The 18,409-nt window shown below is 40.3% G+C and overlaps 1 protein-coding gene across 1 annotated transcript in view; it reads left to right on the forward strand.

The window, feature by feature from the left end:
* Positions 1-18,409, forward strand: part of ptpn11a (protein tyrosine phosphatase non-receptor type 11a) — a 58,291-nt gene that overhangs the window by 19,113 nt on the left and 20,769 nt on the right. The window contains exons 5-11 of the mRNA XM_041202824.1: positions 227-343; positions 3,180-3,293; positions 4,862-4,958; positions 5,346-5,425; positions 7,849-8,007; positions 14,421-14,552; positions 14,695-14,849. Coding sequence (XP_041058758.1) covers positions 227-343; positions 3,180-3,293; positions 4,862-4,958; positions 5,346-5,425; positions 7,849-8,007; positions 14,421-14,552; positions 14,695-14,849 — 854 coding nt within the window. The remainder of the gene's footprint in view (positions 1-226; positions 344-3,179; positions 3,294-4,861; positions 4,959-5,345; positions 5,426-7,848; positions 8,008-14,420; positions 14,553-14,694; positions 14,850-18,409) is intronic.

Here is an 18,409-nt window from a genome sequence, read left to right on the forward strand (position 1 = left end):
ATCAAAGAAAACACCTTCAAATGGAAGGGATATGGGACTGATCATGCTGTTTGATCTTACTGTACTTTTAAGGGGTTGAATCTTCCCCATTCATGTTCTAAGTGATTAGCTTCTGCATCTGCTATTACCAGTTCAACAATGGTCTAAGCCCTAGCCAAAAGGTCGATCGCATGAAATGTTCAGCGTCCCCACAATTTGTGTTTATTCTCTCTCCTGCTTCATCCAGGATGGGAAATACGATGTTGGTGGAGGGGAAAAGTTTGATTCCTTGACGGACCTGGTGGAGCACTACAAAAAGAACCCGATGGTGGAAACCTTGGGCACTGTCTTGCAGCTCAAACAGGTAATAAGGCACCCTGAATAAGAGAGGGGCAAATAAGGTGCTGCGATTTGCAAAGAAAGCAGTATCACACTGAAACACTCCCTGTATTTAAGATGTTATGACCTGACAGGTGATGTATACCAGGCTCATCATATCCACAACAGTTATGCAATTTGTATTTATTTCAAGGTGCATGCATTGAACTCAAGTAGTAAGTCCACCGAGACCTTTAGAGATTTTTTTTAACAAAATTGAAATGTTTATTAACAAAAGAAAAGATGTCAAACACGCACATAAGATTCCAGTTACTTAACACTACAGCAAATACTAAAGTTCCTACCTAACCTGACTTCCAAATACACCCGCTTGTAAGATAACAGTCCAAAAAAATAGGCCAGCACAGTTATCACCTTTAAGGCCTGGATGCAACAGAATTGTGCAAACGTGGTTGGAGGCCTTTCTGAGGATGTTTCACCAGCTTCTGTTAGATATATACAGGGCCTCTCTCCATAGCTTTACATTCTCCCTTATATACTTTTTCCTCTATTAATCTGTACATTCCATTGCCCCATATGTTTTTGAAAATGTACTTTCCCATAATATAAACCTTTCATGGTGCTAATATTGTTAGAAACCTTTGGGAAAAATAAGCACACTGCTTGACCTAGCTTAACTGGCTAGGTGTAAACATCCTACTATCTCTTTGAAATTCAAACTACCCTGATTTATCTAAAAATGCAAATTCTCACACATTACATTCTAAGACTTCAACCATGTTTACATATTTAGCATTTCAAACCCCTCTCTTCTTAATGTCTTTTAATACTGCCAAATCTCCAGACCAGCTGGCTCTAATTTAATTAAATCCCACTGTTAACCTACATTTACAACAAATCACAATAATATGAAAATTATTATACTTTCACACCAAGGAACAAGAGGCTGAACCACATTATTTGTCTCACTTAGTGTGTTGCTCAGCATCGCTTTATTGTGGCATTGGCACTAGAGGGCACTAATTGTTAATAAAAACTTGCTTCAATGGTAGAAGCACTGATGAGGTTTTGCCATGTTACTTGCACTAACAATGAAGCCTGTAAGGCTCCCAACCCAGCTTAATCCTGAATTTCTGATCTGTAAACTCTCCTAATGGAGTAGGCACCTAAATAGAAGCAAATTCTTTTTACTTTCCCAATGGAATATCAGGAATTGCAATTATTACAGCGTAACTCGACACAGTTGGCCCCACCTACGTTCTCTCCCAAGTTTGTGGTCAGCTGTGGGTATCTTGACATAGCTCTATGAGCTAGCTGTCTGCATTCTCTCTCTCAGGACTGAGATGAGAAGAAATTGCTTCGCGAAGGGTTGTGAATCTTTGGAATTCTCTGCCCCAGAGGGTAGTGGATGCTTTAGCATTGAGTGCTTTTAAGGCTGGGATAGACAGATTTTTGGAGTCTCAATCAATCGAGGGATATGGGGAGCAGGCAGGAAAGTAGAATTGAAGCTCCGAATCAGTCATGATTGTGCTGAATGGTGGATTAGGCTCATCGATCCATATGGTCCACTCCTATTTATTGTGTTCTTGTGTGAGATGGTGGCATAGTGGCAATGCCACTTGGCTAGTAATCCAGTTGCCCAGACTAATACTCTGGGAACAAGGGTTCAACTCCCACCATGACAGCTGATGAAATTTAAATTCAACTTAAAAATTCAGTGAACTAATAAATCTGAGATTGAAAGCTAGTCTGACTTATGGTAACTGTGAAACTATTGTCTTTAAAACTCCTCATTCTCTAATATACTTTAAGGCTGTCCTTAACCTGGTCTAGCCTGCATGTGACTCTAGACCCACAGCAATGTGGTTGTCTCTTAGTTGCTCTCTGAAATGGCCTAGCAACCAATTCTGTTGTACCAAAACTGCTACAGAAAGTCAAACGAGATAGACTGCAGCGGTTCAAGAAGGCGGCTCAGCACCACCTTTTCTAGGACCTTTTAAGGATGGATAACAAATGCTAGCCTTGCCAGCAATGCCCACATCCCATGAAAGAATGTTTAAAAAGCTTGTGGCAGCAGATGAAAGGAAAAAAAAACTGGGGTGTGGGGAGGGTGCAACAAGTTAAATTCCTAGTTGGTGTTAATTGCATTAGCAGACTCTGCACATGTCATGCCCATCAACAAATAATGATTTGTATAACAATTTTTTTGTTACTATGTTTTTCTCAATGTATTCAATGTCTAATTGAATAGATGTGTTCCACGGCAACAGTGATTTCCAATTAAAGCTTGGATTTAGTATAATGAGCACAATGCTTCAGGGACTTTATACAGATTGATTCCTAATAAGACAGTCTGTGTCCTCACTATGATGGGCTATGATTAGATTGTATTCGGGTGAAGGGTTTATTAATGTCATATTTCTCGAAACATGAGGATTAGTGTTGTGGCCATTAGGTCACTGCAGTGCATTATCTATGTTTCTACATTTAAATTAAAATGTGGCTTGAGACTGAATGGACTAGTTATTGGTCTTGCTCTGAGAGGAATTTGCGTTGTGATAAATTATGGAAATCCTTTCCAATTCTCCACTGATATGGACGAGAATGTGCTTCTGGGGCAGTGACTTGGGGTAGTGCATTTTGGAAAAATGCTCCCTCCTTTCAACCTCCCCTGATTGTCTCCCCATCCAATGTATCTGAGCAGCCTGTAAATTTCTATTGGTGTAGCACTGAACTGGACCATGGGTCAGGGAGCTGTAGAAGACGGGAGGAAAGATGGGTACGTTGGGGAGCTGTAGAATACAGAAGGTGGGAATGGTCTATTCACTAATGGATTTTTGTCTTTCTTTTTGCCCCTGCAGCCACTAAACACAACACGAATTAATGCAGCCGAAATTGAAAGCCGTGTGAGGGAACTGAGCAAACCAGCTGAGATGATGGATAAGGTGAAGCAAGGATTCTGGGAAGAGTTTGAGGTAAATATTTCTATTCGCCCTTGGGAGATTGAATGTAAATTGGACCTGAAACTAGTGATGTAATGAATTATTGGACTGCCCATTCAAACCTGGGTTTCATTCTACTAAAGCTGATGAAATGACAACTATTCTGTAGGATCAGGAGTGAATTAAAATTGAACTTTACTTGCTTAGATAAGAATTTTAATGAATGATCAGATTGCTGTCAAAGATCAGTATGTTAGAGAAGTATAACTGTTTATTTGTGATTTTTTTTTCTGTAAATGCTTAAATAGTATTCTCTAATGGATGGCTTCAGGAGCTGATTAGGAGTCACTGAATTCATCAGTGTTGGGAAATGAATTGCCAGTTAAAGCCACCCACTGGTCTGTGATTGCCATTTTTGCTATTTTAATGTCCCTTGTTAATTCAGCATCCTTGACCTGTCAGCATCAGTAAATCCTCCAAGTCATTCACTAATACTTTCGGTCTATTGTTTTAAAAAGGGAATAGAAAAAGACAAATGGAAAAGGGGAGAAAAGTAGAATGTTAATAATTCTTTCTACTCAGTCCATTTTATAAGGTGCATTATTAAGTGCTGAGGCAAATCCCCCACATGAATAAGTGTCAGGTAAAATTAACAACTATCTTTTTCAATGTATAACGTAGTTTGTTTCCTAATTATTCACCGGTGAGCAAATACTTATTCCTTCAGCTGTGTCATTAAAACACTGAATATTAAGAAAAATTGCAATTCCTGGAAATCTGAAATAAAAACAAATTGTTTGAATTGCAAAGTGTGTCATCACCTGTAAAGAGAAACGATAGATGAACATTTTGGGTGTAAGATTGTCCCTGATTCTGAGTAAGGACCTTTCACCCATTTTTCCTGTTTTGCAGGTGCTGGCTGACTACTGTATATTTCCAGCATTTTCTCTTTATTTAATACAGCAAGCAATGTTGCATACTTTCAGATCCATACTGCTGTGTGTGCATTTTTTTTAAAGTTCAGTTTTTTAATATGCCTTTTGGATGACATTACAGAGAACGCAGATGTTTTGAGTTCAAGATCATCAATGTTCTATCAGTTCAACAATCCCTGGAGTGATTTGTGAATGACAGCCAGCTGTTACCCTCTGTCAAATTGTCTACATTCCTGCCAAACCATTTCCCTGTGCCTGACTGTCATCAAACTCCCTGCCATTTTTAATGATTTTGCTGAAATGAGTTCGTGGTCGCAAACTCTAAAATACGATAATTTTAAAACCATAACGCATTTTATGGTTTTATTTTTTTTCCTCCCCTTTATTTCTGGGTATGGTTCCATTGGTGCCAGTTGTCATGTACTGCATCACCCAAGTGAGCATCTCTGTGCAGTCCAATTTAATGTGGAGAATCACAGTCATGTCTAAACTTGGCACCACCTGCCATTCCAACACATGCAGGATTCCTGTATAATTAGTGGAAACTGTGGCTGCCTGTTTTATTTTTTCAATCCCTGCACACCGAAGGGAGCTGCAGTCAATTGTGGTTCTGTTCTGTAATTATTTAAATTTTTGACTGTTCAACCCGAACCTATTCTGTTGCAGACACTACAACAGCAAGAGTGTAAGCTTCTCTATAGTCGAAAGGAAGGACAGCGGTCAGAAAACAAAAACAAGAATCGCTACAAGAATATCCTGCCCTGTAAGTATAGACTTAATCCATCATGTGGTGCTTTCTTCCCCTACCACTTGTGTTTGTTGCGTTGGTGACTTATCTTGTGATTACTGACTTTGTCTACCATAGACTAGTTGCCAGTCCTAAACCAGCTGGTTTTCAGTAGTAAACTGCCTTTCTCAAAATTCCTTTTTTGCTAGTTATCTTTGCGGCTAACAGTTTGATTATTAGGCTTTTCAGGACATAGCAGATGTGAGTGAGGGGTTGTTTGCTGCATTCCCTGAGAATGCCTTGCCTAGAAGAATACTGATTCCTTTTTAATTCTCTCAGAAGAGGAAATTGCCTAATAAGCATTTACAACATTCGTTGTATTAAGTAGTTTGGCACCTAATAGCAATGATTTCTTCCTTCTAGTTGATCACACTCGAGTAGTCCTACATGATGGAGATGTGAATGAATCTGGTTCTGATTACATCAATGCCAACTTCATTACGGTAACTATTTAGTGTGGTATATAGCTCAACATAGAATTTATATGGAAAATTTAAATAAAAATCTTGAAGGGCAGGTAGACCATCATTGGGCTGAAGGGAGATACTTTTTTTTACATCAGTGTTCATAAATGGTGGAAGTGAGAATGTGGGCACAGTAAAGGAAGAGGTGGGGGTATTTTTTATGGTTCACTGGAAAAAGATTTGGTTTGAGAAAAATGTAGAAGTCAGTAGATAAGTCACTGGGTCCTAATGATGATGTATTTGCATTTTCAAAAGGCATTCAACATAATTTTTTCTTTTTTATTCATCCATGGGATTTGGGTGTCACTAACAAGACCAGCATTCATTGGCCAACCTAATGGCCATTGAGAAGGTGGTGGTGAGCTTGAAATGCTGTGGTCTGTGTGGTGACGGTACTCAGATGTGCTTTTAGGTAGGAAATTCCAGGATTTTGACAGTGATGAAGGAATGGTGATATATTTTCAAGTCAGCATGGTGTGTGGCTTGGTGGGGAACTGGCAGGTGGTGATATTTCTGTGTGCCTGTTGCCTTGTCCTTCTAGGGTTTGGAGGTTGCATATCTTGGAGGTGCTGTCAAAAAATCCTTATCAAGTTTTTCTAGTGCATTTTGTAGATGGTAGACACTGCAGCCACAGTGCATCTGTGGTGGAGGGGGTGAATGTTTATGGTGATGGATGAGAAGCAGGTTGCTTTGTCCTGGTTGATGATCTTGAGTGTTATTGAAGCTGCAGTCATCCAGGCAAGTGACAAGTATTACATCAAACACCTTAGTTACACCTTGTAATTGGTAGAAAGCCTTTGGGGAGTCAGGAGGTAACTCACTCACCACAGAATACTGAACCTCTGGCCTGTTATTGTAGCTACTTTATTTATGTGGATGGTCCAGTTAAGTTTCTGGTCAGTAGTGATCTCCAAGATGTTAATGGTGAGGGATTTGTTGATGGTAATGCCAATGTATGTCAAGGTGAGGTGGTTAGATCCACTTGCGGTGGCCATTGCCTGACACTTGTGTGGCTCAAGTGTTACTTGCCACTTATCAGTTTAGCCTGAATGTTCTCTAGGTCTTGCTGTATATGGACACAGGCTGCTTCATTGTCTGAGAAATTGTGAATGGTGCTGAACACTGTGCAATCAACAGCAAACAGTCCCACTTCTGACCTTCTGATGGAGGGAAGGCCATTGATGAAGCAGCTGAAGATGGTTGGGCCTAGGACACTACCCTGAGGAATTCCTGCAGTGATGTTTTGGAGCTGAGATGATTGACCTCCAACAACCACAGCCACCTTGCTTTGTGTTAGGTATGATGTTACGATTCCAGTCAGTAGAGGGTTGGACCCCACCACCCCCAATTCCTATTGACTTCAATTTTGTTAAGGATCCTTGATGCCACACCCTGTCAAATGCTGCCTTAATGTGAAGAGCAATTGTTGATGTCTCGTGAGGCTTGTTAGAAAAATTCAGATATTTGGTGTATGAAGAAATATAGTAGCATAGATAGAATAATGGCCAGTGGTGAAGTAACAGAGTTAAGATCAATGCCTGTTTACATTGAAGATGGGTTGCAAATGATGTACGCCAAGGGCCATTGGTGGCCCACTTTAGTTTTCCATTATACAACAGCAAATTTAAATTCTAGCACCGCTAACTTAGAAAAATGTCCCAAAACACTTCATAGAGGTGCAAGAAAATGGTTGATGAGCCAAAGCGGGAGAAATGAAGGGGTGGCCAGAAGGATGGATTTTAAGGAGAGGCGTTTAAGGATGGCATTCCAGGGTGTGGAGGCTATATTGGTGACAATGGGGCAAAGTGAGTTTTTTAAGGGAGGGGTCACATGGGTAGTTATTGTGGGGCGGAAGATCCCATGGCACTGGTATCCTGGCCAGATGTTTCCCTGAACCAGCACTACAACAAGCGATTCACTATTTATCTCATTGGCTGTTTGTTGTGTAAAACTCACATTTGTTTACCTAAATGACTGCACTTCCTAAGGGTATAAGGAACTACAGTATATAAATGAGAGCACTTTAAAGTGTACTTTAAACATTAATCCTCTTCTATGCAAACATGACAATTGTAGTTGCATCTTAATGCATGTAAAATATTAAATAGATTAGTTATAAGATCTTTTTCCCATTGGAATGAATTTTTACAGCAATCAATTAATGTAAAAATTCTCACTCCCCTCTTGCTTTACTTGAGCATAGATCTGCATTGTCAGAAAGCTTTTGAAGCACGATTGCTGCCTCCTCAGGTGGAGGTGCACAACCCATTAAACAAAATCTTAATTTTGTAACTGATCTTCAAAAATAATAGAATCTTGCTGGTGACTCTTGACCTTTAATCAAACAGAGCTGTAAATCAGGACTGACTCGTTAATACATCGTATTCATCTGTTTAACTCAGCATGACATTGAAAGCAATCGAACCACCACAAAGACAAAGAAGAGCTACATTGCCACGCAGGGCTGTCTGCAGAACACGGTGAATGACTTCTGGAGGATGGTTTTTCAAGAAAACTCGAGTGTAATTGTCATGACTACAAAAGAAGTGGAACGAGGAAAAGTAAGTCTTAAATGAACCCAAGAATGATTTTTTTATAATTGTAGAGATTGACTTTGGGACCAGATTAGTGGTGTTGATTTGGGGACATGATAATCACCGTTTGATGTATGCTCTTTCCTGACGGGGCAGATAATCTGTTTTAAGTGCCACTTGAACTGTCTCTACATTAGCTGCTGCATTTTTCATATCTATTATATTGATTCTCTTACCACTTTTCTCTCCTGAAGGCATTGACTCAGCTAGCTCGAGTAAGGGGTATCAGTCATCCTCTGGTACTGTGGTGAATATTAACAATTTGGGAGGTGGCTGGGTGTAGGGTAATTGCAGGTAGAACATGTAAAAAAAAAAATTGCAGCCAACCTTGAATTTATCTTAATCAGCCTCTACATAATTTCAAGCAAACGTACCACATACCAATCTTGCTGGCTGAGCTAAAGTAGTTTGCAGTGCATAATGTTTTTGTAAGTGCATCTGCTTGAAGACTCCATCTAAAAGCTCATCAAGTCCCTTTAATTAATCTTTAAGAAGCGCAATATATCTCATGGATTCTTTACACCTATTGCTTGTTTATGACATTAGATTGCAGGTAATTTGTTGACCAATTTTTCCCACTGGAACCTAGTTTCTTTCCAGTAGAATCCAAGATGGCGACTCTATTTTGCGTGAATGAAGTTGGGTATTTAATCGATTAATGGATGGTTCTGTATGGCCAATGTGTAGGAACTCTGAGCCCCATGCCTCTTTCCTCCTCCAACTCCCAGTAATCAGGAAAGATTTGAAGCAGGAAAGCTCACGCTAAGACCTATTTTGTAAATTAAATGGTTCAAATGTATCCTGATGTGTATAGTTCCAATGTGTCCCCTCTGTATAGAGTATCTGTGGAGAAATTTGATAATGAAGATTTAAAACATCTGATGGAAAGCTTCAGTCCCTCCTTAACCCCTGTGTGGGAATTATATCTCTGGCTCACCAGTGTGGAACTGTATATAGGAATCAGGAATGCACTTGTAACATGAAGTTATCCCAGCTCTCCTCAGATTCTTAAACTGGCCTGGTACATAAGAACAAAAGAAATATCAAGAAAATGCCAAAAGATCCCTTTTTGATATGAAATCAAGCTGCGTTTTGAAAGTCCCTAATGTTTTTCCCTCAGCTGTGATAACTTGACAAATTATTCAGTAATAAACTGATCCCAGACTATGTGGCATTATGGCTACTGCTGCCATTTGGTACCAATCGATCTCACTTAAGACCAGCAAAGATCTTAATTTATGGATAAATGTTGGTTTTGGGGAAACTTTTGGGTCATGGGTTAATTGATGATTTGAAGGGTTTGGGGGGGGGTGGTGATGTGCACAGGGTGTCCAAATATTTTTCCCGAAGAGTTCAGTGCTATGATCATTGTCCTGTATTACCTGGGGATGGGTAAACTACAAATAGCAAAATAACAATTGGCAAAGCTATTTTCATTGATAGAAAAATCAAGTGGCTTGCACGTTGATTCTTTTGAATTGCATTTACAGGAACATGCATTGTTTCTGTGGGTATAACTGTGCTTGTTCAAAGTACCTTAAAACCTGTATATTACTTCTAACTAAAGCTGTTGTCCTTGCAGAACCCAGTATTGCTGCCTTTTTAATAAGAAATTTGTGAACTCCAAGCAGATATCAATAAATTGTAATATCTTCTTGCATGGTAAAGGTGTCTCCTTATTGGCAGCGAGTGATGGTGATTAATTGACAATACGGCTGCCAGAGAAAAAATCAATTGATGTAAAATTTTTCTCCTCTTTTGAGATTTATTGCCTGGCTCAGTGTTACTTTATAAACATCACTAGATGCAGAATGAATTGGATTTGATACTTAGAATTCTAATTGGTGCAAACAGAACTGAAAGCAACCCAAATCATTTGTTTATATCACCTGAGTTTTTTGCTAATATGTATTCAGCTGGTGTCAGTGTCTCCTATACATCTGAATTGTAGGTGGTGGGAAACGGAATAAGGGCAGATCACAGTTTGCTTCCTACAAAATTAATTGAATTCAACTTAAATGTAGAAAATTTGTAATTTTCATGTCTCATTACATACATACAAACTAATAGCAGGAGTAGGCCACCCAGCCCTTCAAGCCTGCTCTGCTATTTAATAGGATTATGACTGATCTGATTGTAACCTGCCTACCCCCGATAACCTTTCACCCCCTTGTTAATCAAGAATCTATCTAGCCCTGCCTTAAGAATATTCTGCTTCCACTGCCTTTTGAGGAAGAGAGTTTCAAAGACTCTCAACCCTCAGAGAAAACATTTCTCCTCATCTTGGTTTTATATGAGTGAGCCCTTATTTTTAAACAGTGACCCCTAGTTGTAAATTCTTCCACAAGAGGAAACCTCGTCTCCACATCCACTCTGTCAAGACCCCTCAGGATCTTAAAGGTTTCGATCAAGTCACCTCATACTCTTCTAAACTCCAGTAGACACATGCCTAACCTGTACAATCTTTCCTCAAAAGACAACCTGCCCATTCCTGGTATTGGCCTAGTAAACCACCTCTGAAATGCTAATGCCTCTATACCTTTCCTTAAATAAGGAGACCAGTGCTAAACACAGGACTCCAGATGTGGTCTCACCAATGCCCTGTACAACTGAAGCGTAACCTCCCAACTTCTGTCTTCAATTCCCCTTGCAATAAACAATAACATTGGGCAGAATTTTTCCGTCGGCAATTTTGGGGCAGGGCCCGCTCGCCGATGGGAAAATGACACGGGATGACGTCGGGAGGAACCCCCAATGCATCCGGCCCCATTTAAATATTCAGGAAGGCGGGCAGACAGCGCGATCAGCTGTCCGCCCGCCGACCTGTCAATGGCCAATTGAGGCCATTGACAGGGTAGTTAAACCAATTAAAGGCCCTGCCCGTCCAACCTTAATGCTGGCGGACAGGCCAGGAGCCCCAGCGGGCTTCTGAAAATACGTGAAACCTCATCCACCGCTGGGATGAGGTTTCATGTCTGTTTTTAAAAAGTTTAACAAAATTTTTGTGATATTTACTAACGTCCCATCTCGTTGTCACATGAGGGGGACATGTTAATAATTTTTTTATTTTTCTATTTTTAAGGTTTCAAACACTGTCAGCCCTCTCCCTGAGGCAGCACTTAGTCTCATGGAGATGTGCAAAGTGCGCACTATGAGAGTTGGGGAATCCTCCCCACACAGGAAGCGCACAGCACTTCCGTCAGGTGGCTTGCTGGGCGGGCGTTAATTGACCGGCCACTTAAAATGGCGGCGGGGCCCGTTTCGGGGGGCGGCAGCAATCGGCTGCCTGCCCGCCCATCAAGGGCAAAATTCTGCCCATTCTTTTAGCTTTCCTAATTACTTTCTGTGCTAGCCTTTTGTGATTCATGCACTAGAACACTCAGATCCCTCTGAATTTCAGAGCTCTGCAATCTCTCACCATTTTAAATAATATGCTCTTTATCCTTCCTGCCAAAATGGGGAATTTCACATTTGCCCACGTTATACTCCATTTGCCAGGTCTCTGCCCACTCACTTAACCTATCTATGTCACTTTGTAGCCTCTTTACGTCCTCCTCGCAACTTACTTTCCTACCTATATTTGTGTCGTCAGCAAATTTAGCAACCATACCATCTGTCCCTCCCAAGTCATTTATATAAATTGTAAAAAAAATTGAGGCCCCAGCACTAATCCCTGCGGCACACTACTCGTTACGTCTTGCCAACCAGAAAAAGACCAATTTATGGCTACTCTTTGTTTCCTGTTAGCTTGCCAATCTTCTATCCATGCCAATATATTACCCCCTACACCATGAGCTTTTATTTTCTGAAATAACCTTTGATATGGCACGCTATCAAATGCCTAAGTACAGTACATCCACTGGTTCCCTTTTATCCACAGCACATGTGACTCCTTTAAAGAACTCCAATAAATTGGTTAAACATGATTTCCCCTTCACAAAGCCATGTTGACTCTGCCTGATTGCCTTAAACCTTTCTAAGTGCCCTGCTTTAACACCTTTAATAATAGCTTCTAACATTTTCCCTATGATGGATGATAACTGGCCTGTAGTTTCCTGCTTTCTGTTTCACTCGCTTTTTGAATAAATTATGCCACTGAGTCAGAAATGTAGTATGTTCTTTTCTGAAAACACGTTTGAGTTTCTTTGCTCTCTCACACTGTTGTCATTTGGCTTTGCAACAGATCAGCGCATTGCATTTCAGTATAAATCAAGTTTGCATTTCACTGACATAACTATAACTTAGATAATTCAGCCACTTGCAAATGAACAGGTAGCATGGTTCTAATGGAAGGAAATGAGAAGGAAAACAGCCTATCAAGCGTCAGAAGCTAGAAAACAGCAGTTAATAAAACACATAGAAAGGCAAAAGAGAACCTGCAAAATCAATCCGGGTTCCAAAGTTAGTAGCAGAAGGCAGAGAATTAAGATGTTTATAACACAAAATTGTAGAATTCAAAAGCATCGTTAAATTTACCTCTGGTGTCATTGAGACATAAGGTATGAGGAAGAGCTGTTAGGCAGAACATTCAGCCAACTTCACTCTCAAATTTAGATTTACATTCCAGGCTCAGCCCATTTTTGTGTCCCTGTGGTACACGTTAGCCTGTACATTTTCACTGCCATAGTCTTTACTTTCCCCTTCAAATGTTTATCTAATTTTTTCTTAAAAGCAGAAGTTCTTTTTTCTGTGTTTTAATAGTCTCCATGAGCCTTTCCATTTGAAGCCTCCGAAGGCTGGGGCTTAAGTACTGCTACATGCCAAAGATCCGAAGCAGCAGGATCCCAGAAAGCCCTATTGTCTCTGTCACATGAATGAATTATCCCTTTCTGAATGCAGTGTATCAAAGTATGTATTAACTGATCGATTATAATGCCCATGATGCAGTTAAGGCTGCAGATTGCTCTGACATATTTTTCTGCTTTAAAGACGTAACATGTAATTGAACAAGCTAAAATATTTGACCTACAATACTGCCTTCTGATTGAAAACTAGATCCAGAAGGATAGAAATTCTTCTGACACCTGCTATCAAAGTTCACCAGATTCTCAGTGCTTTTAAAATGGTGAGCTAACTTCACCTGAGGTCTCAATGCCCTTAATTTTAAAACGCTATGCTTTCCAAACTGCCATATACCATCTAGCTCTGTGCTTCCTGGCCCTATGCATAATGTGCTGCATTTGTATTATTTCCCATCCCCACCATGTGCACCACCACTGCAATGCATCTTGTTGGTTATCCTCATTCACTGCTGTAGTCTCTTTCTACTCCATACCTTTCTATCAATATCTGTTCTGCATTTCCTGCCTCTTCATGCAATGCTGTGCTATACTTGTCTTCTTTCTCCTCCTTTTCCTCTTTCCTGCTGTGCTTTGCTCCAAGTCCATTTTATTTCTTCTGTTCGTTGCTTATTGACCTCTTTTCCACTGTGACCCAATCCCAGACTCAGCATAGCCATCTTAAAAGTTACATCTATACCACCTCAGACTACCCATGGACAATCAGCTGAAAGATTACCCAGTCTGAGGATGCTGTATATGTACAGCAGGCCAGTCAACATCTCAGAGTAAAATAGATAATATTTCAGAAAGTTCACCTCATCAGGCCCTGCCAAACAATAACCATTAGGTGTTCGTTGACTTACGCAATTCCAGAGTTTTTAAATTTAGAAACCTCCAGCTAAATGTACAACTTTGTACTGAAGGTTAACTTTATTGACATTTTGTTTTGGATTGCTCTGATGCAAGCATGAGAAGCTGAATGACAAACTCTTGTGCTCGATAATTTTATAAGCCTTGTGAATTGCAAGGAGAGGCGTGAAATGTAGGGACTATTTTCTTCACCGACCTTTTGTTTTATTATGCCTCAGTGAGCACCTTGATGTTTTGCTAAATTTAATGTGTTAGAAGTGCATGTTGTTTCCACTGGGGCAGAGAAGATAAAGAGGAGATTTAAAAGGTTTAGCATAAGAGTTTGGATAGTGAAAAGGAAAAGACTATTTTCTCTGGGAAGTCAATGATGAAAAATTGTTCATTTAAATGCATCACCCAGAGTAAGAAAGGAAATTGGGAGAAATGTCTTTGCACAGAGGGTTGTTGGTGCATGGAATCCTTTGCACCAGGGGGTTATTGATGCAGAGACTGTTGCTTTCAGGGAAAAATTAGATAAATATTTAAAGGGGTAAGTAAAGACTATGGCAGTAAAAATGCACAGGCTGTGGTGTACCACAGGGACACAAAAATGGGCTAAGCCCTGAATGTAAATCTGAGCTTGAGAGTGAATGTTCTGCCTAACAGCACAACTCTTCTCAATAACACCTGCTGAGTTTATACATCCTAATGTTTGAAGTAAACTTCTTTATACTAATGCATCTGTTTCAGAGCAAATGTGTGAAATACTGGCCAGATGAAATGTCCTTGAAGGAATATGGAGGTATGCGTGTCAGGAATGTTCGAGAGAGCCCAGCCCATGATTATATCTTAAGGGAGCTCAAACTTTCTAAAGTAGGACAGGTAAGAGTGGGTGTAGGAACTGCTAGAGGTGGAGGAGGCACATGTGTTTCTCCCCGCCCCCATCCTAAATGTATTAATTTTCATTATTGGAGGGGTGAGAGTATTTCCCAGTTTCTGATATAAATGTAAATCTCTGTTTTAGGGGAGCACTGAAAGGACTGTGTGGCAATATCATTTCAAAACATGGCCAGATCATGGTGTTCCCAGTGATCCGGGTGGTGTCCTGGATTTTCTGGAAGAAGTAAATATCAAACAGGAGAACATCCCAGAAACGGGGCCAATCGTTGTTCACTGCAGGTACAAGAAAAGATTAGGTTTGGACAAGAGGATTTAACTCAAATAATGAGTGAATCTTGATATTTTTGACAGTCCTGTCTGAAACTGCACCAATAATCTTATACAGTGACTTTGCTGTGTTTGAAAGTGAATTGATTTAATTGTTACTGATGATTATCTGTGAGGTACACCAAACTTCAAGCAAAGACTCCCTCTGGAAATTAGGTCATTTGGTCAGTTACAACACCCTTTTCACCTGTAGTTGGGATGAAATGTCCTTTTTTTCTGTTAAATGTAAGCCTTTGACACAAAATAGGGAAGTTGCAACTCTGTTCATGATGTGTGTTAGTCCACTCCTCTTTTTGGCACTAAATTGGAAGTCTCTATTGTAGACCCCTCACCAGGGTGACTGGTTTAGGAAATTGGTATGCCTCACCTGTTACCATTGAATAGAATTTGAGGTTTGGCTAGTTGATTGGTGAAGTGGAGGAAATCCTGGTCTAAAAGAACTCGAGATGCACCTTTAAAGAAAAAAATTGTTGTCCACTCCCTAAAATGAGAGATGCTGCAATTAGAAAGCTTTATGTGCATGTCTCCTCACTGAGACTAATTACATGAATCTGGGTTTTACTCTATTTTTCCCCCAGCCAAACTCCATTTAAGTGAGAAACAATCCCACAGGTACAAGTTGTCTTCAGTATCCCATCCTGCCAAGTTGTTGCAATTCACATGGGAGCCTTAACACTGAAGCAGCCCTATTTTGCTTTACCATAAGAGCAGAGCCCAATCCTATCCTCACTAATTACATATGTGCCCAACACTGGAGCTCAAATCCTGACGGCAATTTTTTTCTTCTTCGTTTTTTTTACTCTGTCCTCACCCACCCCCGCCCCCACTATCTGAGGTCTCTGAAGCCAGGTGGAACACTCCTACTGCCACTCCAGCTAATTCAACGCAAGTCAGAAATCAAATCTTCCTGGCCGTGCCCTGAGGGTTTGATCTGGTCTGGTTTAAGATTGTGCATAAGCAATAGTCTAATACAGTGAAAAAATGGCTGTGGAAGACTGCATACCATTGCCATAGTGTAGTGTGCAATGCAAAGTTAGATTTTTTTTGTTTGCTTTTTAAAGTGCAGTTCCTGACCTAAAATCTAATTATCTTGTGGCCTTGCTCTCAAAATCCATAGCAGTACTACTTTTGAAAAATTGTTTTAATGTTGGAAACCTTCCCTGTCAAATGAATAGCTACAACAGTAAACATATTTCTGTATAATGGAACAAGTCACAGTGAATATAAACTTGAGATTTTTTTGTGTTGATCTTTCAACAACTCAATTGGACCCTTGCTGTAGATTCCACTACCAAGTACTCAATATTCAAGCCCTGAAAGTAGTCCAGTAAAGACTGATCTCTTGGACCAAAAATAATCAGAAACAGGTAGGAAAATTTGGACTCTTAAACTTTGAGAGGTGGTTAATGAGGGGGCCTTTCACTTGTGTATAGGATACTAATTGGAATTAACCAGTTAATCCAGAGCACAACTTTAAATTGCACAACTGCAAGACAAGGGAACAGATGTGAAATTTGATAAGGCAAGTTCAAAATTGATAACAGGAAACACCTCTTCACTCGCTGATTAATACCTACATGGTCTTCTGGAAGAATAGCTGGGGTAGAAACTCTGGAATCATTCTAGAGACAAGATAATATGAGGGAAGATGGTCGGCTCCTTTGGAAGGCTGAGCTGGATGGATAAAATATTTGTTTTTCTTACAATTTATCAGAACACCTTATTAGATTACTTTGTTATATTTAATGTACAGCTGCTTTTTATTCTTTTATCTATCAAGAGAATGAAACTTTAGTATTACTCACTGCTTTCCTGATTTGAGCCATTTCAAATAATTTATCAACCTTAATGTGCTTTTATGAAATTGGCCCCCGCACACCTTTCCTTCCATTTCTGTGCTCCTCAATAGAGAGCAATCAGCCTGTTAATCTAACTCAGTTGCTAAGGTGAGTACAAGTCAGGGTAACTTTGTAAGTCCTAATGGAGCAGACAAGTGCTGAATCACATGCCAGCCTTCAGCCAACTCAAATTGCTCCACATAATATCAAGAAATGGCTGAATGCACTGGATAATGCAAAGGCTATGGGTCCTAACAACATCCTATCTTTAGGGCTAAAGGACTAACTACACCTCTAATCAAGCAGTTCCAGTACAGCTACAACACTGGCACCTACTTGACAATGTATAGGCTTGCCCAAATATGTCCTGTACACCAAAGCAAAAGGGCTGGACAAATCCAGTCTGGTCAATTACTGCTCCATCAGCTTACTTTCAGTCATCAGCAAAGTGATAGCACTATGGACAGCGCCTTTTATCAAGCAACATTTAAAATAATCTGCTGGCCGGTGTTTAGTTTGGGTTCTGCCAGAATCACTCAGTTCCAGACCTTATTATAGCCTTGGTCGAGACATAAACAAAAGAACTGAACAGCAGAGGTGAGGTGAGAATGACTGCCCTTGATATCAAAGCAGCATTTGAACAAGTATAGCATCAAGGAGCACTGGAAAGATTGAAGTCAATGGGGATGAGAGAAAACTCTCCACGGGCTGAAATCATATCTAGCACAAAGGAAGCTGATGTGGTTGTTGTAGGCCAATCATCTCAACCCCAGAATATAATTGCAGGAGTTCCCCCAGACAGTGTCCTAGGCCTAACCATCTTCATCTGCTGCATCATAAATTCAAATGTGGGAATGTAATACACAAGCTTCTGAGGGGGCATGATAGGGTAGATGCTGAGAGGATGTTTCCCCTCATGGGAAATCTGGAATTAGGGGGCACAGTTTCAGAATAAGGGGGGCCTCATCGAAGATGGAAATGAAGAAGAATTTCTTTGGAGGGCCTTTAACCTTTGGAATTCTTGAATATATTCAAGGCTGAGTTAGTCAGATTTTTGATCAACAAGGGAGTCGAGGATTAAGAGAAGAAGGCAGGAAAGTGGAGTTGAGGTCATGATCGGATCAGCCATGACATTGTATGACAGACAGTACTCAACAGAGCCAAATAACCTATTCCTCCAATTTCTTACGTTCTTGTGTTTACTGATGATTGCAGAGTGTTCATTCCATTCACAATTCCTCAGATAATGAAGCAAGCTGTCTCCACACGCATCAAAGACCTGGACAACATCCAGGCTTTGGTTGATGTGTGGTGTGAATGTCACTTGCCACTTGCCAGGTAATGAATATCTCCAACAAGAAAATCTTACCACCACCCCTTGACACTCAGTGACATTACCATTGTCAGATCACACGCCATCAACATCCTTGAGTTACCATTGATCAAAAAAATTAACTGGACCAGCCAAAAAAGCACTGGCTACAAGAGCTGGTCAGAGACTGGGAATCCTGCAGCGAGTGACTCACCACCTGATTCCCCAAAGTCTTTCCACCATTTACAAGGCGCATGTCAGGATGGATTACTTTACACTTGCCTGTATGATGCAGCTGCAACGATAAGTCAAGAAGCTTGACATCATTCAGGACAAAGCAGTAGTTGCATAGACTAGTAATC

The sequence above is a fragment of the Carcharodon carcharias genome, chromosome 13, assembly GCF_017639515.1.
Source record: "Carcharodon carcharias isolate sCarCar2 chromosome 13, sCarCar2.pri, whole genome shotgun sequence".
Classification (NCBI taxonomy): Eukaryota; Metazoa; Chordata; class Chondrichthyes; order Lamniformes; family Lamnidae; genus Carcharodon; species Carcharodon carcharias.